Here is a 26,336-nt window from a genome sequence, read left to right on the forward strand (position 1 = left end):
TGCACCCTGTGAGTGTCATAAGAGGCACATGGCTTTCAAGCCCCTGAGAAAGCTTTTAAAAGCCTTTTTTGTGCTGTGAAAGGCACTCTGTGCTGGTGGAAGCTCTTATCTGATCACTCGCATTCGCAATCCTTACTTGAGGGATGTTCTCGCAGTTAAATTAATATTCATTTTAATATGTTATATCACCACACGGGCCATCGAAAGGTGAGCGAGAGAAGAGGTGGCACCTTCAATAACCCGAGTGCCTCATCTTATCCCTGTACTGTGTTGATGTTTTCAGTTTGGCAAATGTTAACTGAGGTTATGCGTGTGCGTGTGTGCGAGTGGCCTATGACAGCAGGCAGACTAGCACAGGGTTAATGATGCTGCCAGAAAGACAGCGAGGAAAGCAGCTGAGGGGACAGAGGGATAAAACAGCAGGAAAAGACTCAGAGTGAGTGAGTCAGGAGGCCAATAATAGCTCCCCTTCTTAAGTACCCATATCGTTGTCATGTTTTTCAATCTATATTAAAAGTATCTGTTTAAAGACGGATTCATTTGCTTTTATTTCTTATTTATCCTCGAGTTTGAGACGCAATACCTTTTTCTTGTGAAAATTGTAATCATTCAAGCTTGTGGAATTTAATTTCACATAAAAAATACACATAAAAGAATCACAAGACGACAGTCCACGCCAGTGATATCCATACCACATTCCACCTCAAGTCTGAGCTTTTGTAAAACAGTGATATTCCTCCTTCAGGACAGTTCGTAAAAGGCCTTTCAAGCTATTCAAAGAAAGGACCGTTTTAAAATAGTATTTTGCAGCTCATCCCGTGCCCAGGGTGCATGAAACAAGAAAGCACTTTCACAAAGCCCTGAGTGCACCCCGGGGACAGAAGAATTTCAAGTTGTAGATCTGGAGCTACAGCTCCTGGCATGATAGGATAAAAGGATGGAGATAAAAGTATGCAGCTTACCTATCAATGTCTTTTTTAATAAACTGCAACACATGTATTTTTTCTCCTCTGGTATGGAGCATCCTATAAAGTGCAATGGAGCACCCAATAATGTCACAGATCCCTGAAAATGCAATAAATTTTTCATTTAAACTGATAAAAACATGTAATATTCTGATTTTTACTAATGGTATAATGCCTTTCAGATGGGTCCCTTGTTTTAAAAAAAAAACTCTCTCTATTTTTTTTTTTTTTTATAGATGATGTAGTTATGGACAAACCTGTTTCCAAAATGGTTTTCAATATGTGAAATGTCAATGCAAACAAAATGTGAAGATTTGTGTGCACAGACACGCTGTACAGGAAGGGTCAGAGCCGGCTTTATTTCTTGAGGAGATTGGGGTCCTTCAACATCTGCAGAAAACTCTTGCAGATGTTCTACCAATCTATAGTTGCCAGCGTTCTCTTCTATGCGGTGGTGTGCTGGGGAGGCAGCATCAGGAAGAGAGATGCGCCGAGGCTGAATAAGTTGGTCAGGCGGGCTGGGTCAGTGGTCGGAGTGGAGCTGGACTCTCTGACTACAGTGGCAGAGAGGAGGACATTGGACAAACTGCTCTCCATCATGGACAATGACAGTCACACCACTATAATAAAACAGAGGAGGATGTTCAGTGGAAGGCTGCTCTCAGAACAGAACTGCTCAATGGACAGATTTAAGAAATCATTTGTTCCAAGAGCCATCAGACTCTTTAATGTTTCACTTGGCGGACAATAACATACAATCATCACTACCACTTTACTACTGTTTATTACTACACTGCATTGTTTTGTTTTGCTTTGCTTTCAGAGCACTAAGCCCCTAAGTTTGTATAATCTATACCTCCAGTATCTATCTATCTATCTATCTATCTATCTATCTATCTATCTATCTATCTATCTATCTATCTATCTATCTATCTATCTATCTATCTATCTATCTATCTATCTATCTATCTATCTATCTATCTATCTATCTAATCTGGCATACAGCCTATTCTCTCTGTTTCCCTTCCTTAAAAATGTGTGACATTGACCCTTCCACTGAAACGATTTCTGATAAATCTTCAGTGAACATTAGATGGATCAGCTGGAGGACCAGATGATTCATCTTATGTCCTGTGTCAGAACTTTGGTGGATTATTTTCCTATTTCTTAGGAACATGACTTTCAGATACTGTTCATATGCTGTGAATATGCTGTGAATAGGACTCACATCTTTTTGTCCATTTGTCCAGTTTCCTCTCTTTTTTTTCAAAGGAAACACTGCACACCATAGCAAAATAGTTTTTTTTTAAAAAATCACAATCTTTGGCAAACGTCTTGCAAAAGCACTATTTTATGAACACCAAACTTATTTTTGAACTAAAAAAAACTGTGAACAAATTACGTGTTTTTTTTGTCCTCAGGTGCTTTGGTTCTCTGCTAAGTTGTCGGTTATGTGTAGACACAACATTGGTTTATTCTTTGTGTTAGGTGCCTTTTCTCCTCTGAAAATTGTCAGGGCTGTGGCTCAGGAGGTAGAGCAGGTCACCTATTAATCAGAAGGTTGGCGGTTCGATTCCTGGCTGCTCTGGGCTGCATGCTAAAGCATCCTATGGAATCCCAAGTTGCTCTCTGATGCAACTGTCAGAGTGTGAACGGTAGACCGTAAGCACTTAGCTTAGCTACATGTGGAAGTGCTTGTGTGAATGGTTGAATGCAAATGTGGTGTATAAGTGCTTTGAGTGCTCAGTTAGAGTAGAAAAGTGCTATATAAGAAATGCTTTCAAAGATCTTCTGAAGTTCTGAACAACTCTTGGTCAAGAACACTTAAAAAAATTACAAGAAAGCCTTTCTCCTTGGAAGCAAAATACAAAGAAATTAGGTGTGGCCCTTTTAAGATGAACAACAATCACAAGGAGCAGTACCCTCCATGGAGAAGAAGACTAGTGGTTAAGATCAAGGCAGCACAGAGGGAAGTTAACCAACTATCAGAGCTGCAGAAAGGTGTGATGAAGAGAGCTGTGCCTAAGATGAACAACAAGGTGTCCAAACTGCCAAGCAAAGACACTCAGTCTTGGCTAGCTGCTTGAAGAGGTATACCAGAGATAGAGAAGCTAGGAGAATAAACCAGATGTTCTCCAGTGAACCATCCAAGGTGTACTCTCAGTGGCAGGGGAACAATATAAGAACATCCATCCCCATCAAGACTGGATGGAGCAATACTGGAAGAACATATGTAAGAAAGATGCAACACATAATAGCAATGCTCAGAGGCTAGTGGATCTAACAGCAGACTACAGCAACTTCCCTGAGGAGGATCCAGTAACCGTCACAATGGCAGACATCCAAGAAAGAGTCTCAAATAAATGACGAGTTGGACAGCAATAAACCCTTACATGATTCACATCTGCTGGCTAAAGAAGCTAATTGCACCCCATGAGCACCTGACAGCACTGACGAACCAGCTGCTAATGGATAAGACACACCCAGAATGGCTGACCCCCAAGGATCCCTAGAAGGGACTGGTCCTCTCCAGTTACCATCCATCCAATAATCTGCCTCAGTACAACATGGAAGCTCCTGTCTAATATCATAGCAGCTAAATGAGCACAATTCAATACATAAGTGAGGCCCAGAAAAGAATTGGCAGAGATACTAGAGGAGCAAAACACCAGCTACTGGTAGATAGAGCAGTCACTTGGGACTGTAAGACCAGACTGACCAACTCGTACACCGCCTGGATTGATTACAAGGAAGCCTATGACTGAATGTCTCATATGTGGATCCTGGAATGCCTAGAACTGTAAATGATCAACAGGACCCGTAAAGCCTTCGTCAGGGGATATCAAAGTAAGGTTAAGGCTGAAAACCCACTGAGTTTTATGCTGGATATTTATACTGATATGCACTGGGTAATATGTTAGGAATGAAAGGCTGCCACATCATTTAATGGAAATGAAAATTATCAACCTATAGAGAATTTAAAAACATCAAAGTGAAAAAAATGATGTGGCAGGCTAGGCCATTTTGCTGAAATTTCATTGCAGTGACACAAAATAGTACTCAGTTGTTTGTGTGTCCCCCACATCCTTGCATGCATGCCTGACAACGTCGGAGCATGCTCCTAATGAGATGATGGATGGTGTCCTGGGGGATTTCTTCCCACATCTGAGCATCAGTGAGCTCCTGGACAGTCTGAAGTGGAACCTGGCAGTGTTGGATGGACCAAAACATAATATCCTAGAAGTGCTCTATATTATTTATGTCAGGGCATTCTTATGCACCAGGAAGCCAGGACCCACTGCACCAGTGTAGGTTTGACAGTGCGTCCAAGGATTTCATCCTGATCCCTCATGGCAGTCAGGGTGCCATTGCCTGGCCTGAAGAGGTTTGTGCATCCCTCCATGGATATGCCTTCCCAAACCATCACTGACCCACCACCTTCTGGACTGTGCTGGGAGATACAGCAAACCTTCTGGCAAGTTGGACTACCTACGCACTCTCTGTAGGGTCACGGTCACCTCATGTTACTAGAAGTGACACAGACCCTAGCCAAATGCAAAACTAGAGAAAAAACAAAAAAGATGGAGGGAAAAAAATCTCAGTGGCCTTCACCTATAAAACCATTCATGTTTTTGTCTCATTGCTGCCCCTCTAGTGTGCCTGTTGTTAATTTTATTAACATTGATAATCATTGGTTCTGCTAGAGGTTTCTTCCTGTTAAAAGGGAGTTTTCCTTCTGTCGCTAAATGCTTGGTCATAGGGGGCCGTTTTGACTGTTGGGTTTTCTCTGTAATTATTGTAGGGTCTTTACCTTACAATATAAAGCACCTTGAGCGACTGGTTGCTGTGATTTGGTGCTATACAACTAAAATTGAATTAACACCAAAACAGCTAAAACTGATTAACAACCCCCCCCCCCCCCCCCCCCCTGCTAATTAAGTGACCAGATCACGACCCCAGAAGTTTAAATGACCTGATGCTAAACTCTGATTAAAAAGTGTTTGTTTTTTTGAGCAGTTAATTTTCTCTACAACTGCATTTCTGTTGCACATTTAAATAACAGTAAACACAGCTGGAGACTCTTCAATAATTCTTATTTCAGGACTCTGAAAATGGTTAACTGACTGGGGAAACCCACACAAATGTGCTTTTCCTTTACTCCATTGTAAGCATGTGAGACTGGTTCTGGAAGCCCTCTATGTATAACTATGCTTACGACCAAAACCAAGCTAAAGTAGACATTTCCTCAGTCGTGACAGTCAAAAAATGAGGGGACTCTCTTTGTAAAAGGAATGAGAAATATTAAAGGTATTAAGCACGTCTGCCATATGACATCACCTTGCACATAACCTGCAATTGTGACATTTTTATGAAGCTCATTAGTGAAGCTTTTGATAGGATCTCACACAACAGAGCTCCAGCATTTCAACTTATTAACATACTGGTTGGAATTACTCTCAACCAACTGATTCACAAAAGGCTGGGAAATGAAAAGAATGGCATACAAACCCGACAAGATAAAACAGTTTTATTAGTTTTTTCTCATTCAGCTGCATATTAAAGTGCAACATGAAGAAGCCACAGTATTAACAAGGTGCCCCCTGAAGACAAAAGCATGCCAAAATGTGTCTGAAAAGTCCGAAATGAGAAGAAAACAAGTGAGAATTATAAAACAATATCAGGAACTTAATTGCCATCAACAGCCACCCAAAGCTTATTACTGCTCATTAAAACACACCAGGGGGATAACACAGCAGAAAGAATACACTAACTGCAGTTCATTGGAAATAAATAACTTGGGGGGGGGGGGGGGGGGGGGAGTCCCATTTCAGAAAAATATTGCTTTTAATACATTTAAAGTGCCATGAATGTACACCATCCATACAATCCTTTCCAAAGGCACTTGGGCTGAGTGAACCAAACCAAATAAAAGCAGCCTGACAAGCACAATTAGGTTATGAGACATGATGACAGCAATGATAATCAAAAACACTCTCAAGCCCCATTCTGACAACAACTCATAACTTAGTAAACCAATAAAGGGAAAATGACAAAACAACTTCCACATTATCATATCATATTACACAATGTGATAGAGCAGATCATTATTAGCATTCCTTTCATATAATGTTCCCTTTGTGGAGTCGAGATGAAGTGCATAAATGCTTGATGGAAAGAATTTAATGAGACTTTGGTTTCAGCGTACAGAGCAGGCAGCAGTCAGTCAGGTGTCCTCGGTTCACGAGACGCTGCTTCTCCTCGTCGAAAACAGGCACTTTATTCATTACTCAAATAACAGGTGGTCTAAATCAAAAGGGCTTCTTGTGTTGCGAATAATCACAATCAAAGCTTTGGGCTACGAGTGTTACCTTTTAGAGAGCGAACAGTGGAAACAACTTAAGCCGACTCAGTCTGTGGTGACACGTGTAAACAAATGTATGAGGAAGCTCGATTAGTGGGCACCTTTGCGGCTGATGTAACTAAGCCGACCCCACACTCATCCGTGGCGATACATCATTTAAATGGAGAAAAGTGAAAAATACATATACTGCTGTGCTGCATGACTTTAACATTATAATGATAATGAGAAATAAGAGTCTCTGCATAGCTACATTTAATAAACCCCTAACTGCATAAGCTTCACACATCTATCCTTTTCTGCTACCTAACTTTCCTGCTGGGTTGAGATTAAATGAAAGATTGTAAATTTTTTATCCTAACCTCATATTCCCTATGAAAGCTTCATATAATACCAATATCCTTTTTGGAGACACTGGCTGGAACTTGATATTAGCATTCAAAAGCATTGCCTTTGACGTTAAAATGATTCATATAACATCTCCATTAAATGTCCTTTTTATAAAAAAAAATTCCTGTTGGGTTATTACTCATGGGCTCTTCAGCTGTTCAACAATTGCTTCTTGAGAGTTGTTAAGAAAAAAAAATTAATTCAAAGTCATCTTACAATTAAAGTGAAAATATAGATATCAGAAGTTTCACTTTTTACTTTGTTTTTAATACCTGGAAGAACTTTTGATTTTTCACAAGTATGAGAACAGATGAAAATGTTTTTATTTTTCTACCCATCAATCACAACAGTGCTGCTAGCAGTAAATTAGGTAATCACAGTTTCTCATTAAATTTGCCAAATATCTTTGAGTGTCCTCATTCTTTTAGTTTTGATAAGTAAGAAGGGAACTTAGTAAAAAAAATAAATAAAAAAAAAAAAAAACAAATGTATACAGTCCGTACAACCTGACCTCATGAGAACTTACTACATGAATATAATATCATATAGACATACTGTAGACTGCTGCTGTTGAGTTCTCACAGATGTCTATCTGCATTCATTTTAATAGCTGTCACACAGTCAAGAACATTACTAAACTGATGCGTTACCTTTGAAGGAAAGGACATCCGGGAAATATGAAATGAAATTGTCCTTCCAAAAAAACAACAACAACAAAAAAAACAGGTTCACTCGAATTGCCTTTTTTGTCAAAGTGACAGCAGAACTATGAGCAGAACACAAGACAGATTAAGATGAGGTCTCAACACAACACAAAGCGTGGATTCAAAGGCTATTTTAACTAAGACCATGTAGGCGGTTTTAGAAGGCATGAGCCAACTCCACAATGACCTCTTCCTTTCCAGAACTGGCGATTATTTGAAGAGGCTGGGAGAATGAAGCTGCTTTCATCATGCAGGCTTTACCTGCTTCCATACAGTAGTACATCCATACAGCCAAAGTGAGGCTTGGATTGCTGTTTGGTTCCTTGATAACAGCTGGAAGTTTGGCTGAGATGAAAAGGGGCTGTGAGATATCCCTAATGGAACCAGTAAGCACCTGATGGTCCAGCAGCCACTCGTTACCTGTGAAAAACAGGAAACGATGTCAAAGAAGGAAATAAAAACAAGAGTCTGGTACAATATGCCTAAAAATTAGATAAGGATATTATACATAGATATGCTTACATTGAAACACTACCATGACCTGAAGACAAGTCAAGCAAATATCAAAGTCATCTGGGTAGAGCGTTGAGGACTGTGAATATCTCTGTGACATTTCATGGTCATAGTGGTGCCTATTATTGTAAATCACTCAGATGAATGCTATTTACCTGATGGGTAAGGTAAATGGTGCTGGTAAGGTAAACCAGATGTCACGAGTGAATGGTAGAGCTGTCTGTCAAACTGAAGGACTCTGCATGCTCATTGGTCAATGACTTGTCAGTGACAAGGGAAAGCATACACTGCTTAACCATCCTTTAGGACACTAACAGGGGCCAAAATTTACTAAAGAAATCTCATTTCTATTCAATATGACTTGAAATGCATGAGGAAAATCTTTTCTTTGATGCCATAAAAAATAAGAACCACTTTCCATAGATATCTACATAACCTGTGGAGTATATTTGCAACACTTTGTTAACTTCTGTAAACTGTTACCAATCAATACACGGGACATGGACTGCAAAGCATAAAAATGGCAAATAAAGAGGAACACCTGGTAAACCCAGGCCTGGCCATCATCTGGATGTTACTTTGAGATGAAGCGCCCACTTTAGCAGTATTGCACACCAAACAGCTGCCAGTATGGTAACAGCATTCTGAAGCAGCTCAGTGCACCCCAGTACTACAAAAATGGCTTAAATCTCGATTTATTGCTGAACGTAGCACGGTGCTTTCAGAGTACTAGGCTGACTCAAACCTGCATTGCTAAACAGAGTCCTCTGAATTATTAGGCCAAACTGACATAACCTTAATAAATCAAATAAAGAGAGGGTGAACACATTCATTTTCTGAAACACAGGGAATATTTTTAGAAACAAGCACACATCTGAAGCGACATGACCACTGAAAGATAAATGAAAGTCAAAAAGAAAGGACTAGAGCTTCAACGGTGAGAAAATATCATGGCAGAGAGACCACAGAACCCATGCCAGCCGAGATTAATGAAGCCGATGCCTAACACTGGGTCCCAGGGAAACCATTTCTAAAAAGCCACTAAAAAACAATTTAGATCTGGTGTGCACTTCTAACTTGATCCATTAAAATCCCTGCCTCTGCTCTGATCTGATCAGCATAAGTCTAGACTGGGTATAATGGGACAGCGGGGGATCACGTAACATAGCCTGGTAGCTAATTATGTGAACCAAGGCATGTCGTCTTATCGAAATGCTCTAAAAATAGCCTGCTGTTATCGGGGATTGCATGCTGCAGCGCTCAGAATGATGGAAACACTTTTGTGGCAAATGTAACGAACAGATCACAACTGTCACTAACATCGTATGCAAAAATCACTTCACACTCAATCCTAGGGTCAACACAGTGGTTCATTACAATTTGAGAAAATTGAACTAAACCTTCTGAACAGTATTTATGACTTCAAATCATAAAGCCAAGTACAGCCTCACTGGTGGTTTAAAAGAGTCCCCGAGTGATTTAAGTATTTGTCTATGTTTTAGCTGTGGACTATAAATTCCAGGTGTGGGTTGGAAGAGTGAGAATCAGCTTGTTGAACAGTGAAAATGACATGAAGGTTAAGCATCCTTCACTTTTTTGACAGAATCACAGACAAAAATAAAGCTTTGTAGGAGAGAATGAGAGGCTCTACTCCTCAATGCAGAGAGCACATTTGGGCTACAGCCCTGACTCTGGTTGGTTACCCTGACACACAAAGAAATAACTTTAGGAAACTTTATGCATTTTTGAAACATGATGGACCCCCCCCCCCCCCCAAAAAAAAACAAACAAAAAAAACCAAAAAACAATAAAACAACAAGAACAGTAGGTCTGTTATACAAAGCAGCTAGTGTAAGCAGCCTCCTGGCTGTTTGGCCACCTAAATCCTTCCACTTCTGTTTCCCAGCAGATATTTGTGAAGTCTTTGCCAAACACTGCCGGGTTTTCAGAATTCAATTAACCTCTCACCTGAATGGAAAAAAAAAAGTCCAATCAAAGCTTAGACGCAGCAGATCTGTCAATCCTCGGGTTTATACACATATTAAAGTGGCGTCTATAGGCAGTTACTTCAGTGCCTTTCTTTAGACAAACGCACAACAAAATGATTAAATGGTGTTTGCCTGGTCTAACAACAAAATCAACACAATAAGCATGTCTGACTAACTAGCTTATATATCACAGTAGTAATTAAAAAAAAAAGCTTAATTTTTTTCTTGTTCAACATGAATAGTCCTTGTCACAGCATGATGTAATGGCACAATATAACTAATAAATTCATACTGAATGCCTTGAGCGGTTCTCGTTTCAAAGTGAACTGAAGGTTCTCAACCAAGTCATGAAACTAATAATGCTTTGAGTGGCAAGACCAGAAAAGCACTATGTAAATGCGAGTCGGCCAGCTATAATAATAATATAATAATATCTTAGGGACATTTCTATAAATGAGAAGTCCAAATTTGTCAACATTATCTCAAAATAAAAAACCTGTTGCTCCAAACTGTACTAAAAAAATTCAAGTGTAAAATTTGTCATTTATGTCACCGTGAACTGCACATGTGCAGCTGTGTCACAGCAAAGTTCATGGATGCAACAATAGTAACAATTGTGAGGCTTTCCATGAAGGTTAAATGTACTTACAACATTTACATGGATGACATTTGTAACAATAACTGAACTTTGTCTCACCCTCTGCTGAGAGTGCCCAGCAGCTGGGTGCCTCTTCGGTGAGTTTGGTCCCTTCTGGAAGTGACAGTGTGACAGACATGATGACAGTCTGGCCTGCAGACACTGCTACTGGTGGCATTTCCTTTCTGGCAGCTGATTTAGGCAGCGTGGGGGCTTTGGTAGGCCCCAAAGGCTTTGTAGGTACTGCGTCTGTGCACTCACAGATGATGGGGAACTGGATAAAAGAGAGATTTGGATGTTTGGATTAAACAAAAGCAAGGAGAAAGCTATCCTAACTTACAATGTCCTTTCTTTGTCACCTTTTATACAATCAAGCGCAAAAGCTTTTAGGACAGATTAATTACACAAACGTGCACAAAATGAAAAGCGCTTTCTCAAGGTTGGGACCACACTTTTCTCACATACACACTCACACACACCACTGACCAGCGAGACAGTCTTGGAGGCGAGGTTCAGCACTTTGACTCGGTGGTTGTTGGTATCGGCCACATAAAGAAGCTTCCCGCTGTCACCGACACAGATTCCTCCAGGTTCATTGAAGCAGGATATGTTAAAGTCAGGGCCCAGAGTATCTCCAGCATCTCCCGTTCCTGCTAACGTACTACACTGCTTTGATTTTGGATCCACCACCTTGATCTGAACATAATCGCAGGCACGCACACATTCAAAGAAACAGAAAACAAAATGTTATCATAAAAAAAAACCAGGTCAAGTTCTCCATATTTCCTGTAAGGAATTAGGTCAAAAGGAGAATTAAACAATCTGGTACAAACTCAATAACCTCAAGGAACCCATTACGATGACAGATGTGTTAAATATGAGCACAATATATTTTTGAGGTGCAGCCTCGTGACATTCATCTGTTACCTTGTGGTTGTAGGAGTCGGCCACATAGAGCACACTTTGTTCAGGAACCCAGGCAACACCGAGAGGATGCTGGAGCTTGGCCTCCACCCCTTTCCCATCCATATCCCCGAAAGCAAAAAGGTTCTGTGTTGAAAAACACAAAACAATATATAACTGTGACTGGTGAACCCTATTTTTCATTATCATCTAAAATAAACTACCTTTAACTACATTTCAAATGACTTAATTTGAGAAGAAACTAAAGAAAGCCTTTCTGTGTTATTACTCATGAGTTTCACATTTAAAAGAACATTTGTAATTAGCTACTGTGCAAAAGTGTGTGTGATAAATAAACCGGCATGGCCATAAAGATAAATTACTATAACCTCAGATCAACAACTACTTTGTAAGAGGCTGCGAAAGAGCTTTAAGAAATTGGTTCTCCTTCTGTATCACTCAGCTCTGTGAACAACAACGGCAACAGAAAAGTTCAGAGATAACAATCTTCAAAGTCTCATGATTCTCTGTGGCTCACTGACTCCACAGCTGCGGAGTGTTCACAGCAACTAAAAAGCCAACAAATCACTGAAAAAAATGAATCCGCTCCAGTTCTCACCTTCACTGAGCTAGTGTGAATTTGTATTTCGTGTAAAACAGCAGTTAGAAATGTGGAACATCTTGGCAGCACAAATCAAACTGAAACTGAAGAACGAGGAAAACATAATTTGGTGGAATTATTAAGACAGAGGTGACGACTGCAATCTGGAGCACGCTTGCAGATTCAAGGGGCTCGTACATCATCAAATCATCCTCCAGGTTGAGACTCCTGATTGGTCCTGAAATGTCTCAAATGACCAAAACTGAGGTCCACACAATCTTCATCACTGCCACTAAACTAGCTACCCCCCCCCCCCCCCCCCCCCCCCCCCCCCCCCCCCCCCCCCACCCCCCCCCCCCCCCCCCCCCCCCCCCCCCCCCCCCCCCCCCCCCCCCCCCCCCCCCCCCCCCCCACCCCCCCCCCCCCCCCCCCCCCCCCCCCCCCCCCCCCCCCCCCCCCCCCCCCCCCCCCCCCCCCCCCCCCCCCCCCCCCCCCCCCCCCCCCCCCCCCCCCCCCCCCCCCCCCCCCCCCCCCCCCCCCCGCTCCGTTTGACAATTGATACTACTGTAAAAGTGCACACATGAGAAGCAGCCACCTCAGAGGCACACTATGGCTTCAATACTGTTTCACTATTCCAGTTCAACAGCTTAAACATCTGTGGGCAGCTAATAGTTTTTGCTGGCTCTTCGCCATGTTGAATAAACTGTATATGACTCTCCAGTTAATTACCTCCTGCTCTCATGGGTGATTTACAAGCTTTAGATCTCTTGTGACTTTCCAAAAATACACCAGCGCGACAAGACAAAAAGGGCATGAAGGTACACACAAACATTGTTTTTCAGGCTTTCCTTTAGCAACAAACGAGAGAGGCTGCATTTTAATGTTTCCTTTTTAAAAGCCACATTTCTTATGTATATAAAAATAGCCCTTAACTCTGTCTGAGTGGCTAAAAATGATTCAGATTTTTCTTCATAATTGTCAAGATGTGGTAGACTAATGTGCAGGTTTTACAGTGTGCGTGTTTTCTGTTGATGTATGGTGACAGTGCCAAGTACAGGACATATCATCATTGAAAGTACAGCACAAGGTTATTCTGTTCCTATAGTCGGCTTCGGAAATGGATTTTTAATTTCCTCCATTAGCTCATCTGTGCGGTCTTTCTTTCTTTAAATTCACCTTTTACAGAAGCAATAAAAAAGCACAATATGGCAAACAACAAGTTGATAAATTATGGATCCTAAATCATCCAAGTCAGTGAAACTTCATTACAGATGCTGTAATTGTTTGTTACAAACAAGACCATTATAATGAAAATAAATATACTTAAAAGAGTATCTAGCAGATAGAAGAAAAAATGATGAATGGTAAATTAAGCTTTTTATACTAATAATTCATTCTTTCCTCATTTACTGTACACCCACCAGTGGGTCTCTCTCTCCCCCAACCAGCAACTTTACGGCGCCATCCTTCAGCGACAGCGTACGGATGGTGCTGCTTTCGCTATCGGCCACGTACAGGCAGCTCCAGGGTTCCTCTGGGGCTAAAGCCAGGCCTGAAGGCTGTGCAAAGCCTGCCTTGTGAGGGTAGGCGTTGTTTCGGTTCTCTTCGTTGCCGCTGCCTGCCCATCGCACGCACATCCCTGCCTTGGACTCACTGTTTAAGTTAAAAGACAATGATTGACACTAGAATGCACAGAGTTCAAAAAGGAGAGAATCAGATTTTTTTTTTCTCTTATTAAAACAAGACTTAGATGTTTATCCCGTTTATTAACTGTAACTAAAGCAGATTATTACATAATGTGTCGTCCTGTGATACAGCCAACCACAGAAGACACATGAGAGGAAGAATGCATTCATTCATGACTTTAAAAGCAGAATTACAACCATGTCATTATATTCTCATAAAGATGTTATTAGTGGTTTTGCAGTGTTGCTGCTTCTAAGCAGCCATGGTGGTCATGTACTGGTCTCTCACCTTCCTTTGGGCAGTTTTCCATCAGCTAGGAACAAAGCCCAGATCTGGTGAGTCCCTGCCATGGCTATCCACAGCACGTTGTCTTCAGTGCCGCCTACACATGAAAATAAAATGCAACCACCCACCCCCCCAGAAAAAAACAGGATAAATATGGGAGCAGGAACTGGTGTCAATGCTCCTGGCTATCTACCAGTCAGTATCATTCACAAACTGTGTTGATATTTGTCCTTTAGTGACGTTCTTGATGTGTGTGTAAGGGAGTCAATTCCGCTCAGTCACAAGGACAAAATGTGTGGTTTTTAAAATAAAAATAAGAAATATTATTATTATTATTATTTTTTTTTTTTTTAGGCAACAAAATAAATTTTGCAAACTCCGCCTCTCCCAATCTGCTGAGTACTCTCCATCAGAACTGAGTCAGGAATGGTGCTGTGCAGGTTTAAGAGACAGAAGCCTGTCTGACAGAGGCCATATGCACTCAGCAGATACAATACTGTCACCATGATGAATGCACAAGCCTTACAGACGTGCTGTATCTCAGTTGTATTTTTAATGCAGGGCAAAGTTCAGCCCTTCTTGATCAAAACTGGTGGACTGTCAGGTATATATACATGACTCAAAGCATCAATGCCAGTGTAACACTTTATAGTTCAAAAGGTGTAGGATCCTCTTGATTTGGTTGAATAATTTATTCATCCACATGTTGAATAAATCATGAATATGTGAGGTGTATTTGGATGTTCTCTCAGAGGACAAGGTCAGCGTACATCCATACTAATATGGTTTTGTTTTAAAAGACCTATCAGCCAAACCATACAGGTGTTAAAAGACTCTGAAATCGAGTTTGAGATTTAGTCTGGATAGGCGGAACCTGAAAATCTTTGGAGACGATGATTCAGACATTCACGCGTGCTTCCTGATTGGGTCAGGCCAATAAAGAAAATATTAGACTCAAACACCTTCTGTGATTTCATCCTTCATGTTTGGATATGCCTTTCCCTTGTAATTGGTAACTCTGAATTGAGAAAGCTCTTGGTATCACTCTATGTTAAAATATTTGCTTTTCAATGAGTGCCAGTCTGTTTTCGGCTGCCATGAACGCCTTCTGTGTGTTGCTTTCAGCAACAGTTCCACATCTTTGTTGATCTAAGCAAAGAAATCATTGTTTTACTTTTTGCTGTTACTTCCTTTATAGTATTTTCTTCAAGCACTCAGCCCTCTACTTCCTGTTTACCACGGTCAAAGCATAACCTTTTCCAGGCATGTTAGTACAGAGAGTACTTCCAAATTCCAGAAGTGCCAAAAGGCTCATTTTGATGGATATCATTTTCAGATTAGTATCAATCATGCAATCATGAATACAATGAATACAATCATGAATTTATGCATGAATACAACATTTTATAGCACTGCTGTTTTTTTTTTAAATCACTTCTAAAAACAAGAAAACAACTGATCGGGGTTTTCCCTTTAACTACAAAGTCTGTTAGGAAAGTAGATCTTCTAAGGCTCATACAACGTTGAAACAGATTTAAAAAGTTCCAGTATAACCACAACAAAACTCACCAGCAGTGCCAAGCATCACATCCCAAGGAGAGCTGATTGGCTGCTGTGGTCCCATGGCTCCACCCTCTATGTCTTTCCCTTGAGTGCCTACTCCTGCCAGAGTGCTGACTCTTCCCTCTAACAGATCGATCTACAGACGCAGAAGAAACAGATAGCTGAGCATAAACATACACAAAAATATAAAAAATATAAAAGTGAATTTAGAAAAAAAAAAAAAAAAAAAAAAAGGTAATTTTAAGAGTAAGAGGTTGGCACAACCTTTCGAATCAAGTGGTTTTCCGTGTCAGCCACATATACAGTGTCCCCTTTAATAGCAACACCCTGAGGGGATTTAAAGGAAGCTTCAGACAGGTTGCCATCTTGTCTCCCACTTTCAGGCCCTGTGACATAAGGGAAAATCCTGTAATCATTAAAGTTCCTGATGTTCTACTATACGTCACTTAAATATAGATTTTTCTTAATATAAATGCAACTTTACCCGAATGTTTCTTCTGCTAAGATGAAAAGGACACATTTAGATTTGAAATCTGGCTCTCAGTCATTTCACATCTCTGCCTGCAAATTTTCACAGCTTAATTACTTTAATACATGACTATTTTTTATTTATTTATTTTTAACCTCGCCCAAAGAAGAGCTGTCCTTTGTTGGTCAAGGCAGGACAAAACTTAAGAATCGCTTCACACTCTGGAGCTCTTATGTATGCACAGAGCTGAGGTCAACAACACAAAAATAAAACCAAAATCAGGTTTCTCTTCTCATTTGTCCACTCGAGGTCAGTGCCAGTTCCCAGCATGTACAAGTCCCTGCTGCTGCCAGCCTCTCTGTTGGTCTGGGGACATCATCGGCTAACTGCCATGTGGCTCCTCTGAGGGTTGTTGAGGCAGTTGCGTAATGTTAAAATGTCATCATTGGCTAAATATTGCTGCTTAAGATTTACAGATCCCACTGATTACAGCATAATAAGACAAGTTCATTATTTTTTTTAATCTAATGCCATTTAAATAAAAAAACATTACATTTTTTTTCCAAAATGCATTTAAGTATAAGGACCCAGCCTCTTACCTCCTATGACATGTAGCAGGTCTCCAGTAGAAGAAACCACCAATATTCTGTGATGTCCTGTGTCTGCTATGGCAAGTCTTTTAGTGCTGTTGTCTATAGCCACCTTTCCAGGAAAGGAAAGGATGCTGGGTGGCAAGGAGTCTCTGTACAGCTTGATTCCCACTGTGTGAGTCTTCAGCAAACCACGCTCCCCATAATAACGAAGGGCGCTGTCAGTGAAAAGCATCAGCCTGTCACTGTGGCCTTCACCCACCAGGGAGAAGAGCAAGTTGCCACGTGGTCCAAGTAGGACCAGCGTGGGCCAGCAGGAGACCTCCAGTTCATGCCAGAGACACGCCTCGCTGTCGTTTACCACAGGGTGGCAAATGTCGTAGCGGAGCACGGCGCTTTGGATGTTGTCAGGACCTTTGAAGGTTTGGGGACAATGCAGACCAGTGACGACACATGTTTAAAAACTGTTGGTGAGTTCAAGTGCTGTTTTTCAATAAGGCTCTACCCCGAGTTTATCACAAGGTTAAGAAACTTTTCAGTTAGCAAAGTTTGCATGTAGCAAAAAGATCTACAGACAGTCTTGCATTCAGGACAGCCCTTTCTTCAGTAAAAGGGCAGTTAATCATGTTTTAAATGACTAACTGCCCTTTACAATGATTACACAACAGAAGATAATGTTTTGTGTCAAAACACCCAGTATTTCATGTGCGCTAAAATACTGAAACATGACAAGTGTCATATAAAATTCGAGGTTTAATCGTGATGTAGCTCTGGATATCTACTCTCAGTTTAAGCTTTGGCTTTCACTTACATTTATAGTTAAGAAGGGTAGATCTATATAAAGGCCTATGGGAGAAAGCATGCCATTCTGAACCTGAGAAAAGTGGAAAAATCAATCAGAGGTATTTCAGAAGCATCAGGCATAGCCAGTACTGCAATTTGGAATGTTCTGAATAAGAAGAGAATGACCGGGTACTGAGCAATAGGGACTGAAGCAGGCGTCCAAGGAAAACATGAGCAACTGATGACAGAGACAAATGGTGAGAGCAGTAAAGAGGAAAAAAAAAAGAAAACCAAAACCAAAACAACCCAAAACAGGCCATATTATCATAAACAACCTCCAAAGAAAAGGGGGGTGGAAATATTATAGTCCATTGTTCAAAGGAGACTCAAGAGAACATAGAGGTCTTACTGCAAACCCCAAACTGTACAGGTTTTGCAGACAGGTTTTCCCCAGTCAATTGCCAGATCTTAATCCAACTGAACATACATTTCACATTCTGAAGAGAGACTGAAAGGGCAAACCCCCACAAAACAGACAATAACTAAGATAAAAAGTAAAAAGGCATAACCAATAAAGAATCAAGAATTCTGGTGGCAACAATAGGTCATAGAATTGATGCAGTTATTGCAAACAAGGGATATGCAACCAAATATGAACTAGTTAGTTGAAATGTTCTGTTCCAATACTTTAGCTTGCTTGAAAAACTGGGTGGTTTGATGTGTTATCCTCTGTCAATGGTTCCCAAAGTGTGGGGCCTGGCAATAAGAGGTGGTTAGTTTGTGATATTCATTGCTCTGACATAAATTAACTGCTCTTGTATTGAAGTTTGCATCGCAGTGGTGAGTGGGTCACATATTGGTTTTAGCACTTTACATATGACTGGGTAGTATTAGCAATTTATAGCCAACAGCCCGTGTTGTTTTTTGAATTGTGTATTTCAAGGAAATACATGACTTTCTCTTGGATTTTGATGAGAGTGAAGATAGGCTTCTAGCCAGGAAAATTTCACAGCCCAGCACTATTGGACGACTGGGCGGGGGGCGTGGGATTTTTGGTTTTTAAGTGGGCCGCAGCAGTTTGGGAACCCCTGTTTTATGTTATTTAAGATACCTAGATGTACAAACCAGAGAATAAAATCAGAAACTCTGATCTCTCCTATTATATTCACCCTTTGTTCTCACACAAATGTCTTCAGTGCACAGCAAAAGAAATTCATTGTCATTTTGCTGTTCCAATACTTTTGGAGGAGACTGCATTTCAGAATAATAACAGGAGAGATACTTATTTCAGCTACTGGTACTTGTGTCTTGTTATAACTGTACCATAACACCATAAAACTACTCAACTTATTACCATGATATTACCCACTTATTACAATCTATATAGCGCTACAGATCCTATTCATCCACTTCAAGGAAACTCTTTCAGAAAGACATATTTATATAATGTGATATCATTTCAACACACAATTTACACCTTTTTTTTTTATCATGAATTGCCATGGGCTTAGCTATAATTGTAAACCTTAAAATATCTAGTTATTATGTTGTTGTCGATTTAATTTTTTAAAACTTTTCTTCCTTGTTCGCTTTTGATAAAGGTAGGGTAGTACTATGCATATCAAGCATAATTTATTTCCTCACAGCAGGAGAGTACAGATTATTCTTCTCTTGCCAAACTGGCACAGAGCTTCAGAAAAAGAAAAAAAAAAAAAACAGAAGGGAGACACTAGCAGAATATTAAGAGGAATTTCTGAAGAACAGAGTTTTTGGTCTTAGACTGATAAAGAAAATAAGTTCTGGTAATTTGTGTACGCTTCCAAAATCCATTCTCCTGTTTGTATACACGTTATAAAATTTCAAATTAAAGCCTTTTTCAAATTAAATTAATAGGTATACTTGTAGATAGTTTGCAACTAATTAAGGAAAAAGGCACAGCTAGACCAGCTTTCCCAAAAGCCCCCCCCACAAAAAAACCCCCAAACATACCTTTTCATTGGGGAATTTGGCAGAGTGCACACCAACAATAACCAATCCATCTGACAAAGAGATTAAAACAGCAAACAGTTAGTTTTTCAGCATCGGATACGTTTCACTGATAACAAGTTCACAGATACAAGACACAGATGTCACAAACAGACACACAGATATACTGAGCTCAGTGATTTTCCACTGAAACGTTTAAGGCTCTTTCTTTGTTAACTAATCAACAGCCCTCAAGCATAACACATGCAGGACTAAGTTAGGTTTCTGGCAAAGCAATTTCTCAGTAGTCATCAAAGATAAGTTAACACTATGCTTATGTATAGCTAAAGAGAGAAAGCGGTTATAATTTGTGACTTTGCACAAGGGCCGTGGACTTTCAAATGTTACGCAACCGAATTGCCTAGAACGACGAATAACACGGGCTTGTGATGTTGTATTTTAACACATGCTTTTGTGGTGCTAAAAACACTCGAAAGAGTTCATAGATAGCAGATATCTTGAGTAGTTTCCTTCCTTCCTTGCAATCATTGTGAAACTCTCTATTGAAACAGTCACTTTTGTACTCCCGTCATCCCTTGAATCAAAAACTCGACAATGCGCTGGGTAAACAGAGCCCGGGTGGAATGACAGAAATGTCAAAGCTACCTTGTCATTCTGAGAATGCTTATTCACAGGGTATCAAGCATGATCACAGATTAAAAAGGAAAAAAAAAAGATTTCTACGTAATAACAAGTTTGATTTTTGTACAATTTTAAACATTTCCAACCACTATTTACAATTTGATTACATGCAGCTGTATATAGAATACAACAACTTTCTAAATGTGAACATTTTTCATTGTTAGACTGACGTGAGAAACAGAAGACTTTATTTAACTGTTCATTTGCTGGACGGCTTTAAAAATAACATAGCAGCCTTCAATAACAAGGCACTGAAGCATTAAGACTGCACACTATATAAAAAAGACAGCAATCCCATATGCTTCATAAACAAACCCTACTAGTTATTTCCTCAACAGAAGTAAACAACACACAATTCCAAACCCTCAAACTCAACGCGGTCTGCAGTGGATTTCGTCACCCGCGGCCTCTGCCAAGCAGCGTAGTGCCGGCACAGATTGCTAGTGACGATGGGGTGGGTTGGGGTGGACTGTGGAGTGACTGGACAGGGTGGCTCCCACACCTCAATGACCACAGCAGCAAACAGAATGTACCCATAGCAGTGCCAGAGATAAGGCAAGTACGATAGTGTGTGGTGGCACTGCAGTGTGTACGCGTGTTCAGCTCACAGCTGAATTTCAAGCGGCACATCTTCCTCAGATGATCCTTTGTTAATTTTGTGAATAACTTCACAAACTCCATTCAACTGCTTCCAAACATATTTCCCCATGATTCTCCTTCAATCTCCAACATGTGAATGCAGATAAATGTAATGCCTGTTTATAGACTTTTCTAGACATTACTTGCAGAGCTGTATGTGAGAATGTAAATATCTAAAGAAGTCAGGCATTATGCGCTCAGGTACTGTCAACACATTATGAATACAAAACAATGACCTACAGCAGGGTACACGTATGGGCCCCTTATATTTACTTACAGAGTCTTGAAACTATTTTAGCTACTCTCGCTTCACAGCTGAGATAAGGGTCTACATGCCTAAGGAAAAGAAGCAGTTTCCCCTGAGATGCCTGCTCTACAACACATGACACAAATGATGACCAAATAAAGCCACATACTAGACTTTAACTGTCCTATAGCAAATGAAGGCTCTGGTGTAACCAGCTTTTTTGACTGTTTTATACACTCAAAACAAAGTGGATCTGAATGATGTTTTGCCTTCTCATTGTTAACAAACCTGAATTCAAACCAGTGGAAGTTTTCTCACCTGAGCTTAATATTGAGCCACTATTGTAATATTAAGTTACCCACTGCAAAATTTGAAAAATACATAACTCACATAAGTCAGTGAGGTAACTGTACAGTGGTGAGCACGGTTACTTCACAGTAAAAAGGTCCTGGGTTTGAACCCTCCTGTATGGAGTTCTCTGCATGCCTGTGTGGGTTCTCTCTGGGTACTCCGGCTTCTCGTACAGTACAAAGGCATGCATGTTGATTAACTGGTCTTGAGAACTCAAAAAGAAGCCAACTGGACTTTTTAAGTTCATGAAATGTTTCGCCTCTTGTCCAAGAGGCTTCTTCAGTTCTGAAACAACTGGCGGAGAATCCCAGGTATCAACCCCTAATGTCTCTGCAATCTCGTACAGAAGTTTCACTCTTTGCCCTGGTGACGTAATGACCCATGCTGTTTTTCACAACTTGGCTCACTGATGACTCAACATGGGACTCTCCCCCAGTTGTTTTAGAACTGAAGAAGCCACTTGGATGAGATGAGTCCAGTTGTCTTCTTTTTAAGCACTCATGACTACCATGACTTGGATGACTGAGAACCTACACAGACATTTGGTTAACTGATGAGTCTAGTAGGCGTGAATGTGAGCATGAATGGTTGTCCGTCTGTCTCTCTGCTAGCCCTGCAGTAGACTGGTGACCTGTCCGGGGTGTGCCCCAGCTTTTACCCTATACCGGCTTGGATAGGCTCTAGCCCCAAAGACCCTAAACTGGATAAGCAGTTAAGAAGATGGATGGATGGGTGAATTCCTGACCAACACAAGGCACATGATTAACAGGCACACAGCCATAATTATTCACTAAAAAACCCCACAATTTTTAATTAACAGCTGCCAACAGGCCCCGACAAAGGTACTACCTACTCCTGTTTGAGAACAGTCCTAAAAGCTAGTACCCAAATATTTTTGACTTTCTCTTTAAGAAAATAAATAAATAAATAAAAAGTAAAGATTAAATCTTCAATGGGGGTGAAGAGTGCTGGAGAGTCATGTTGTACTGGGAGACGTAACTACATCAATCTTCTAGCGGCACTTATCATATAATTTCAATCTGCCATCACCTGTCACAGATACAAGCCATTTCACTAATAGGCATGATGTACTTGACAAGCAAGGATAAATTCACGTGACTATATAATTTTAGCCTGATATTTTTTTTTTTAGCTATGTGGTGAAACTACTTGAGAGCATCATGCACAAGAATGCATGTCAGACATATTTTCTATGAAGCAGACAAAAGACAAACATTTGACTGTGAAAAGTCTGATAAAACCTGCTTTTCTAGGTTGTACTGGAAAAAACTGATGGATTGATAGAGATCAAGCAACTTGTGATTATCATAATTTCCCTGCTGACACATCAGTCATTGGATTGGTCATTTTTAATCTGGAGAGCAGGGAAGATGACAAGTAGGGTTTTCACACAATGATACACAGTTTTTGTACCTTAGGCATTTCCTTGTGTTAATTAAATTAGCTGTGTGAAAACTACCCTTGTTGTTCTATACCTTCAGTTTTAAAGCCAAATACAGAGTATGTACAAACCTTTAACAGAGTGTTTCTCTCCAGCTGATGCAGGTCGGGAAGGATGTGCATGCAGTTGATGCAGCAGTAAGTGAAGAAATCCAGCAGCACCACTTTACCAGCCAGCTCCTTGGTTAAAGAGAGAGGCCCTTCTGTGTTGAGCCACTCTAAGCCTGGAGCAAATCACAGAGTGGAAAATGATGTTGTCATTTTTAAAATTATGTTAGTCACAGTGTACGCAAATGCTTTACGTTAAGATCCTAGAAGGGCCATGGATATGGTAACAAAACACCTAAAAGGCATATCTGTCATTGGCCTGACACAGCGTTTGTGTCGTATGGGGAAAAAGTTGGAGTCTGACGGATCAAAGGAATGACTTGAAAGTATTACGTTAAATACCATAAAAGGGTTTTTTTTGTAGATTTAGATCAGCTTGTTTCACACTTCATGTGCACTCTAAATTGCGTCTGATAACATTTTTCACAGTTAACTCACACACATTAGATACGTTTGCTGTCACACTTTGCAGTATGGTGAGTATCAAAATCCAGTACAGAGAACAAAGAATAATATGCTCCACCTACATTTTGTACTGATAATCTTTGTTTTACTTGTTGAAACAAAGATTATCATTTTATTCATTTAAATTGTGCCTAACCTGATTTAATATAAATAAATAAACAAACCACATGACTAAACTCACTTTTTTCCTTAACCTTTCAAAGGAGCAGAAGAAGAAACAAATCATATACATCCATAATCACATCAGCCACTGGGGCACCTGTACAAAGATGTGCTGGGCTGATGGTAATGTGGCTTATTTTTTTTTTGTGATGCATCTTGTTGCTCTTTTGATGTTTAGCCCCGAAGGTGTTTTGGCTGCAAAAAATCTCCCGTTCATATCAAAATTTGATCTGTCTAGTTCTCTTATGTGCACTTGCACACAATTTTTGCAAACAGCCACATGACACCTTGTTCTTGTGGCTGGGCTAACTCTTCATGATTCTAACAGCATGTTTTGAATTGTTGTCATGCTGCACAATGAATTTGGGAACAATCATTTGCCTTGCTGTTGGGATGCTGTGATAGATAAGAATCTAAAAAAAAAAAAATGGATAAAACATTTGCACAGTACTGGACAACATAATGACTTCTTTATCTCTGACTGTGCAGAACAGAGTGCAATTTGATAAATTTAGAAAAATTCTGAATTAAGAAAAAAAATGCATGGGGGGTGTGGGGGCCCAGTTATTTTCACATCTCTACTATTTGATATTTTAGATCTCCACCTACTGGTGTGGTGAGATATTGCCAATATGTTGCCCCCCCACACCCACACACACGCAACCCCAAAGGGATTTGTGTCTCAGGACCATAATTTACAAAACACATATTATGTGTTTAATATGTTATATTCACTTGAAATGGCGTCACTCTACAGACTCAGATGCTATATCTGTCTCTTATACTGTGTGAGACTGTGTCCACTTATGTAAACTAAACATAATCAGACTGCAGTGTACTAACTCAATATGTGAGATGGTGCAAGTAGGGATAAAAATGCTATGCAGTCTCACATAAATTGGGACACCCGGTCACCTTATTGTTAGGTAATGATAATTAATGACAGACAACTTGGGATAATGGTTTTCATAGAAATCTTGGGTATGGCCATCCACATTATATAGCTGTAATGTGAGGGGCTTGGTCAAAGAATTTCATCAACTTAATCGCACAACTTCCTTGTTCTGACACATGTGACCCAAACCAACCAATCAGAAACACAAACAGCAAGCAAACCCAAACAGGCAAATAGTTAGCAGTGTTAACATTATAAACTACTTTTTAGTGAATAATTCAAATGTGAATTCACTTCTAAACTTTACATAGATTTTAGCTTCCTGGCCATTTATGCTAATTTGGAAAAGTATAGACAAGGAGTTGCACTGTGTCTTTGTGGCTCTACAGAAAGCATCTGATAGGGTGCCAAGAGAGGAATTGTGGTACTGTATGAAGAAGTCAGAAGTGGCAGAGAAGTATGTGAGGGTGGTGCAGGACATGTATGATGACATGCGAGACAGTGGTGAGGAGTGAGACGGCTTCAAGGTGGAGCTGGGATTATGTCAGGTCTCTGAGTCCCTTCTTGTTTGCAGTGGTAATGGACAGGCTGACAGATGAGGTCAGGCAGGATTTGCCGTGTTTGCAGAAGACAAATATCATAGTGAAAATAGGGAGCAGGTGGAACAGAGCCTGGAGAAGCAGAGGTATGCACTGGAGACAAGAGGAATAAAAACCACTATATGTAAGACAGAATACATGCACGTGAATGAGCGGGAGACAGGTGTAATGGTGAAGATGCAAGGTGTTGAGGTAGTGATGGTGGATGAGATTAAATACCTCAAGGCAACCATCCAAAGCAACTTACAGTGCACATGAGAGATGAAGAAGGTAGGGTGGAGTGGGTGGAGACGAGTGTCAGGGACAATTTGTGACAGAAGGACAGCAGCAAGAGTGAAAGGGAAGGTTTACAAGATGGTAGTGTCACCTTCTATGATATATGGATTTGAGACGGTGGCACTGACAAAAAGATAGGCGGCTGAGCTGGAGGCGGCAGAGGTGAAGATGTTAAGATTTTCATCGAGAATGACCAGAATGGACAAGATTAGAAATGACTGTACCAGAGAGAGCTCAGGATGAGCAGTTTGGAGACAAAGATGAGATGGTTTGGACATGTGCAGAGGAGGGATAGTGGATATATTGGACAAAGGATGCTGCATATGGAGCTGCCAGGCAGGAGGAAAAGAGGAAGACCACAGAGAAGACTGATGGATGTAGTGAAGGAGGACATGCAGAGGGTTGGTGTGACAGAGGAGGATGCTTGGGATAGGGTGAGATGAAGGCAAATGATCCTCTGTGGCGACCCCTAAAGGGAGCAGACTATGTGTGCTTATTGTTCTAAAAGTGAAGAGCTAACATACTGTTTCGAGTTAAAAACACAACATGCGAATCGCTGTAACTTTTTTCTTTTTCCGGAGTAGGTAAGACAGCTGGCTAATTAATTGACAGACTGTGAAGGACTTGTGGTAACGGTTACAAGGCGTGTGACACTGTAAAGTTAGCTTTTACAAAGTATTTAAACCCCAGAAATAAGAGGTCTTCGTAAGCAGACTACGACTGTTCAGAATTCTAAATATATGAATGAACCCGTCGAGTCCTGCAATGACAGGCGGAGTTAGCAAACAAGCCAAACTGCTACGAGAGAGGAGCGAAGTGTTCAGCTGAAAGCTGGTCTAACCTGTCTGGAAATCGGGTATCTTCAAGTCCTCTGTCTCGTCTAACCTTTTCAGATATTGTTGAACGAGATCTTCTTTTTCTTGCTGTGTTGTAGTGTCATCTAGGGCGCAATCCAGCTGGCTTTGAACAGGAAACAGTGTAGAGAGGCTGCACCGGGACGCCATGTTTCTAGCAACAACAACCAACTAGT

At 40.6% G+C, this 26,336-nt stretch overlaps 1 protein-coding gene across 1 annotated transcript; it reads right to left on the minus strand.

Annotated features, from left to right (window-relative positions):
* Positions 1–5,775: 5,775 nt before the first annotated feature.
* Positions 5,776–26,334, minus strand: nhlrc2 (NHL repeat containing 2). Its single transcript, XM_030755871.1, is given in 13 exon segments — positions 5,776–7,838; positions 10,617–10,830; positions 11,043–11,252; positions 11,484–11,606; positions 13,482–13,713; positions 14,035–14,128; positions 15,601–15,730; positions 15,859–15,980; positions 16,663–17,067; positions 19,422–19,475; positions 22,874–22,891; positions 22,894–23,025; positions 26,148–26,334. Coding segments are annotated over 13 exon segments (2,160 nt in total). The 5' UTR covers positions 26,311–26,334; the 3' UTR covers positions 5,776–7,575.
* Positions 26,335–26,336: the final 2 nt, after the last annotated feature.

This window comes from Archocentrus centrarchus, chromosome 19 (assembly GCF_007364275.1).
Source record: "Archocentrus centrarchus isolate MPI-CPG fArcCen1 chromosome 19, fArcCen1, whole genome shotgun sequence".
Classification (NCBI taxonomy): Eukaryota; Metazoa; Chordata; class Actinopteri; order Cichliformes; family Cichlidae; genus Archocentrus; species Archocentrus centrarchus.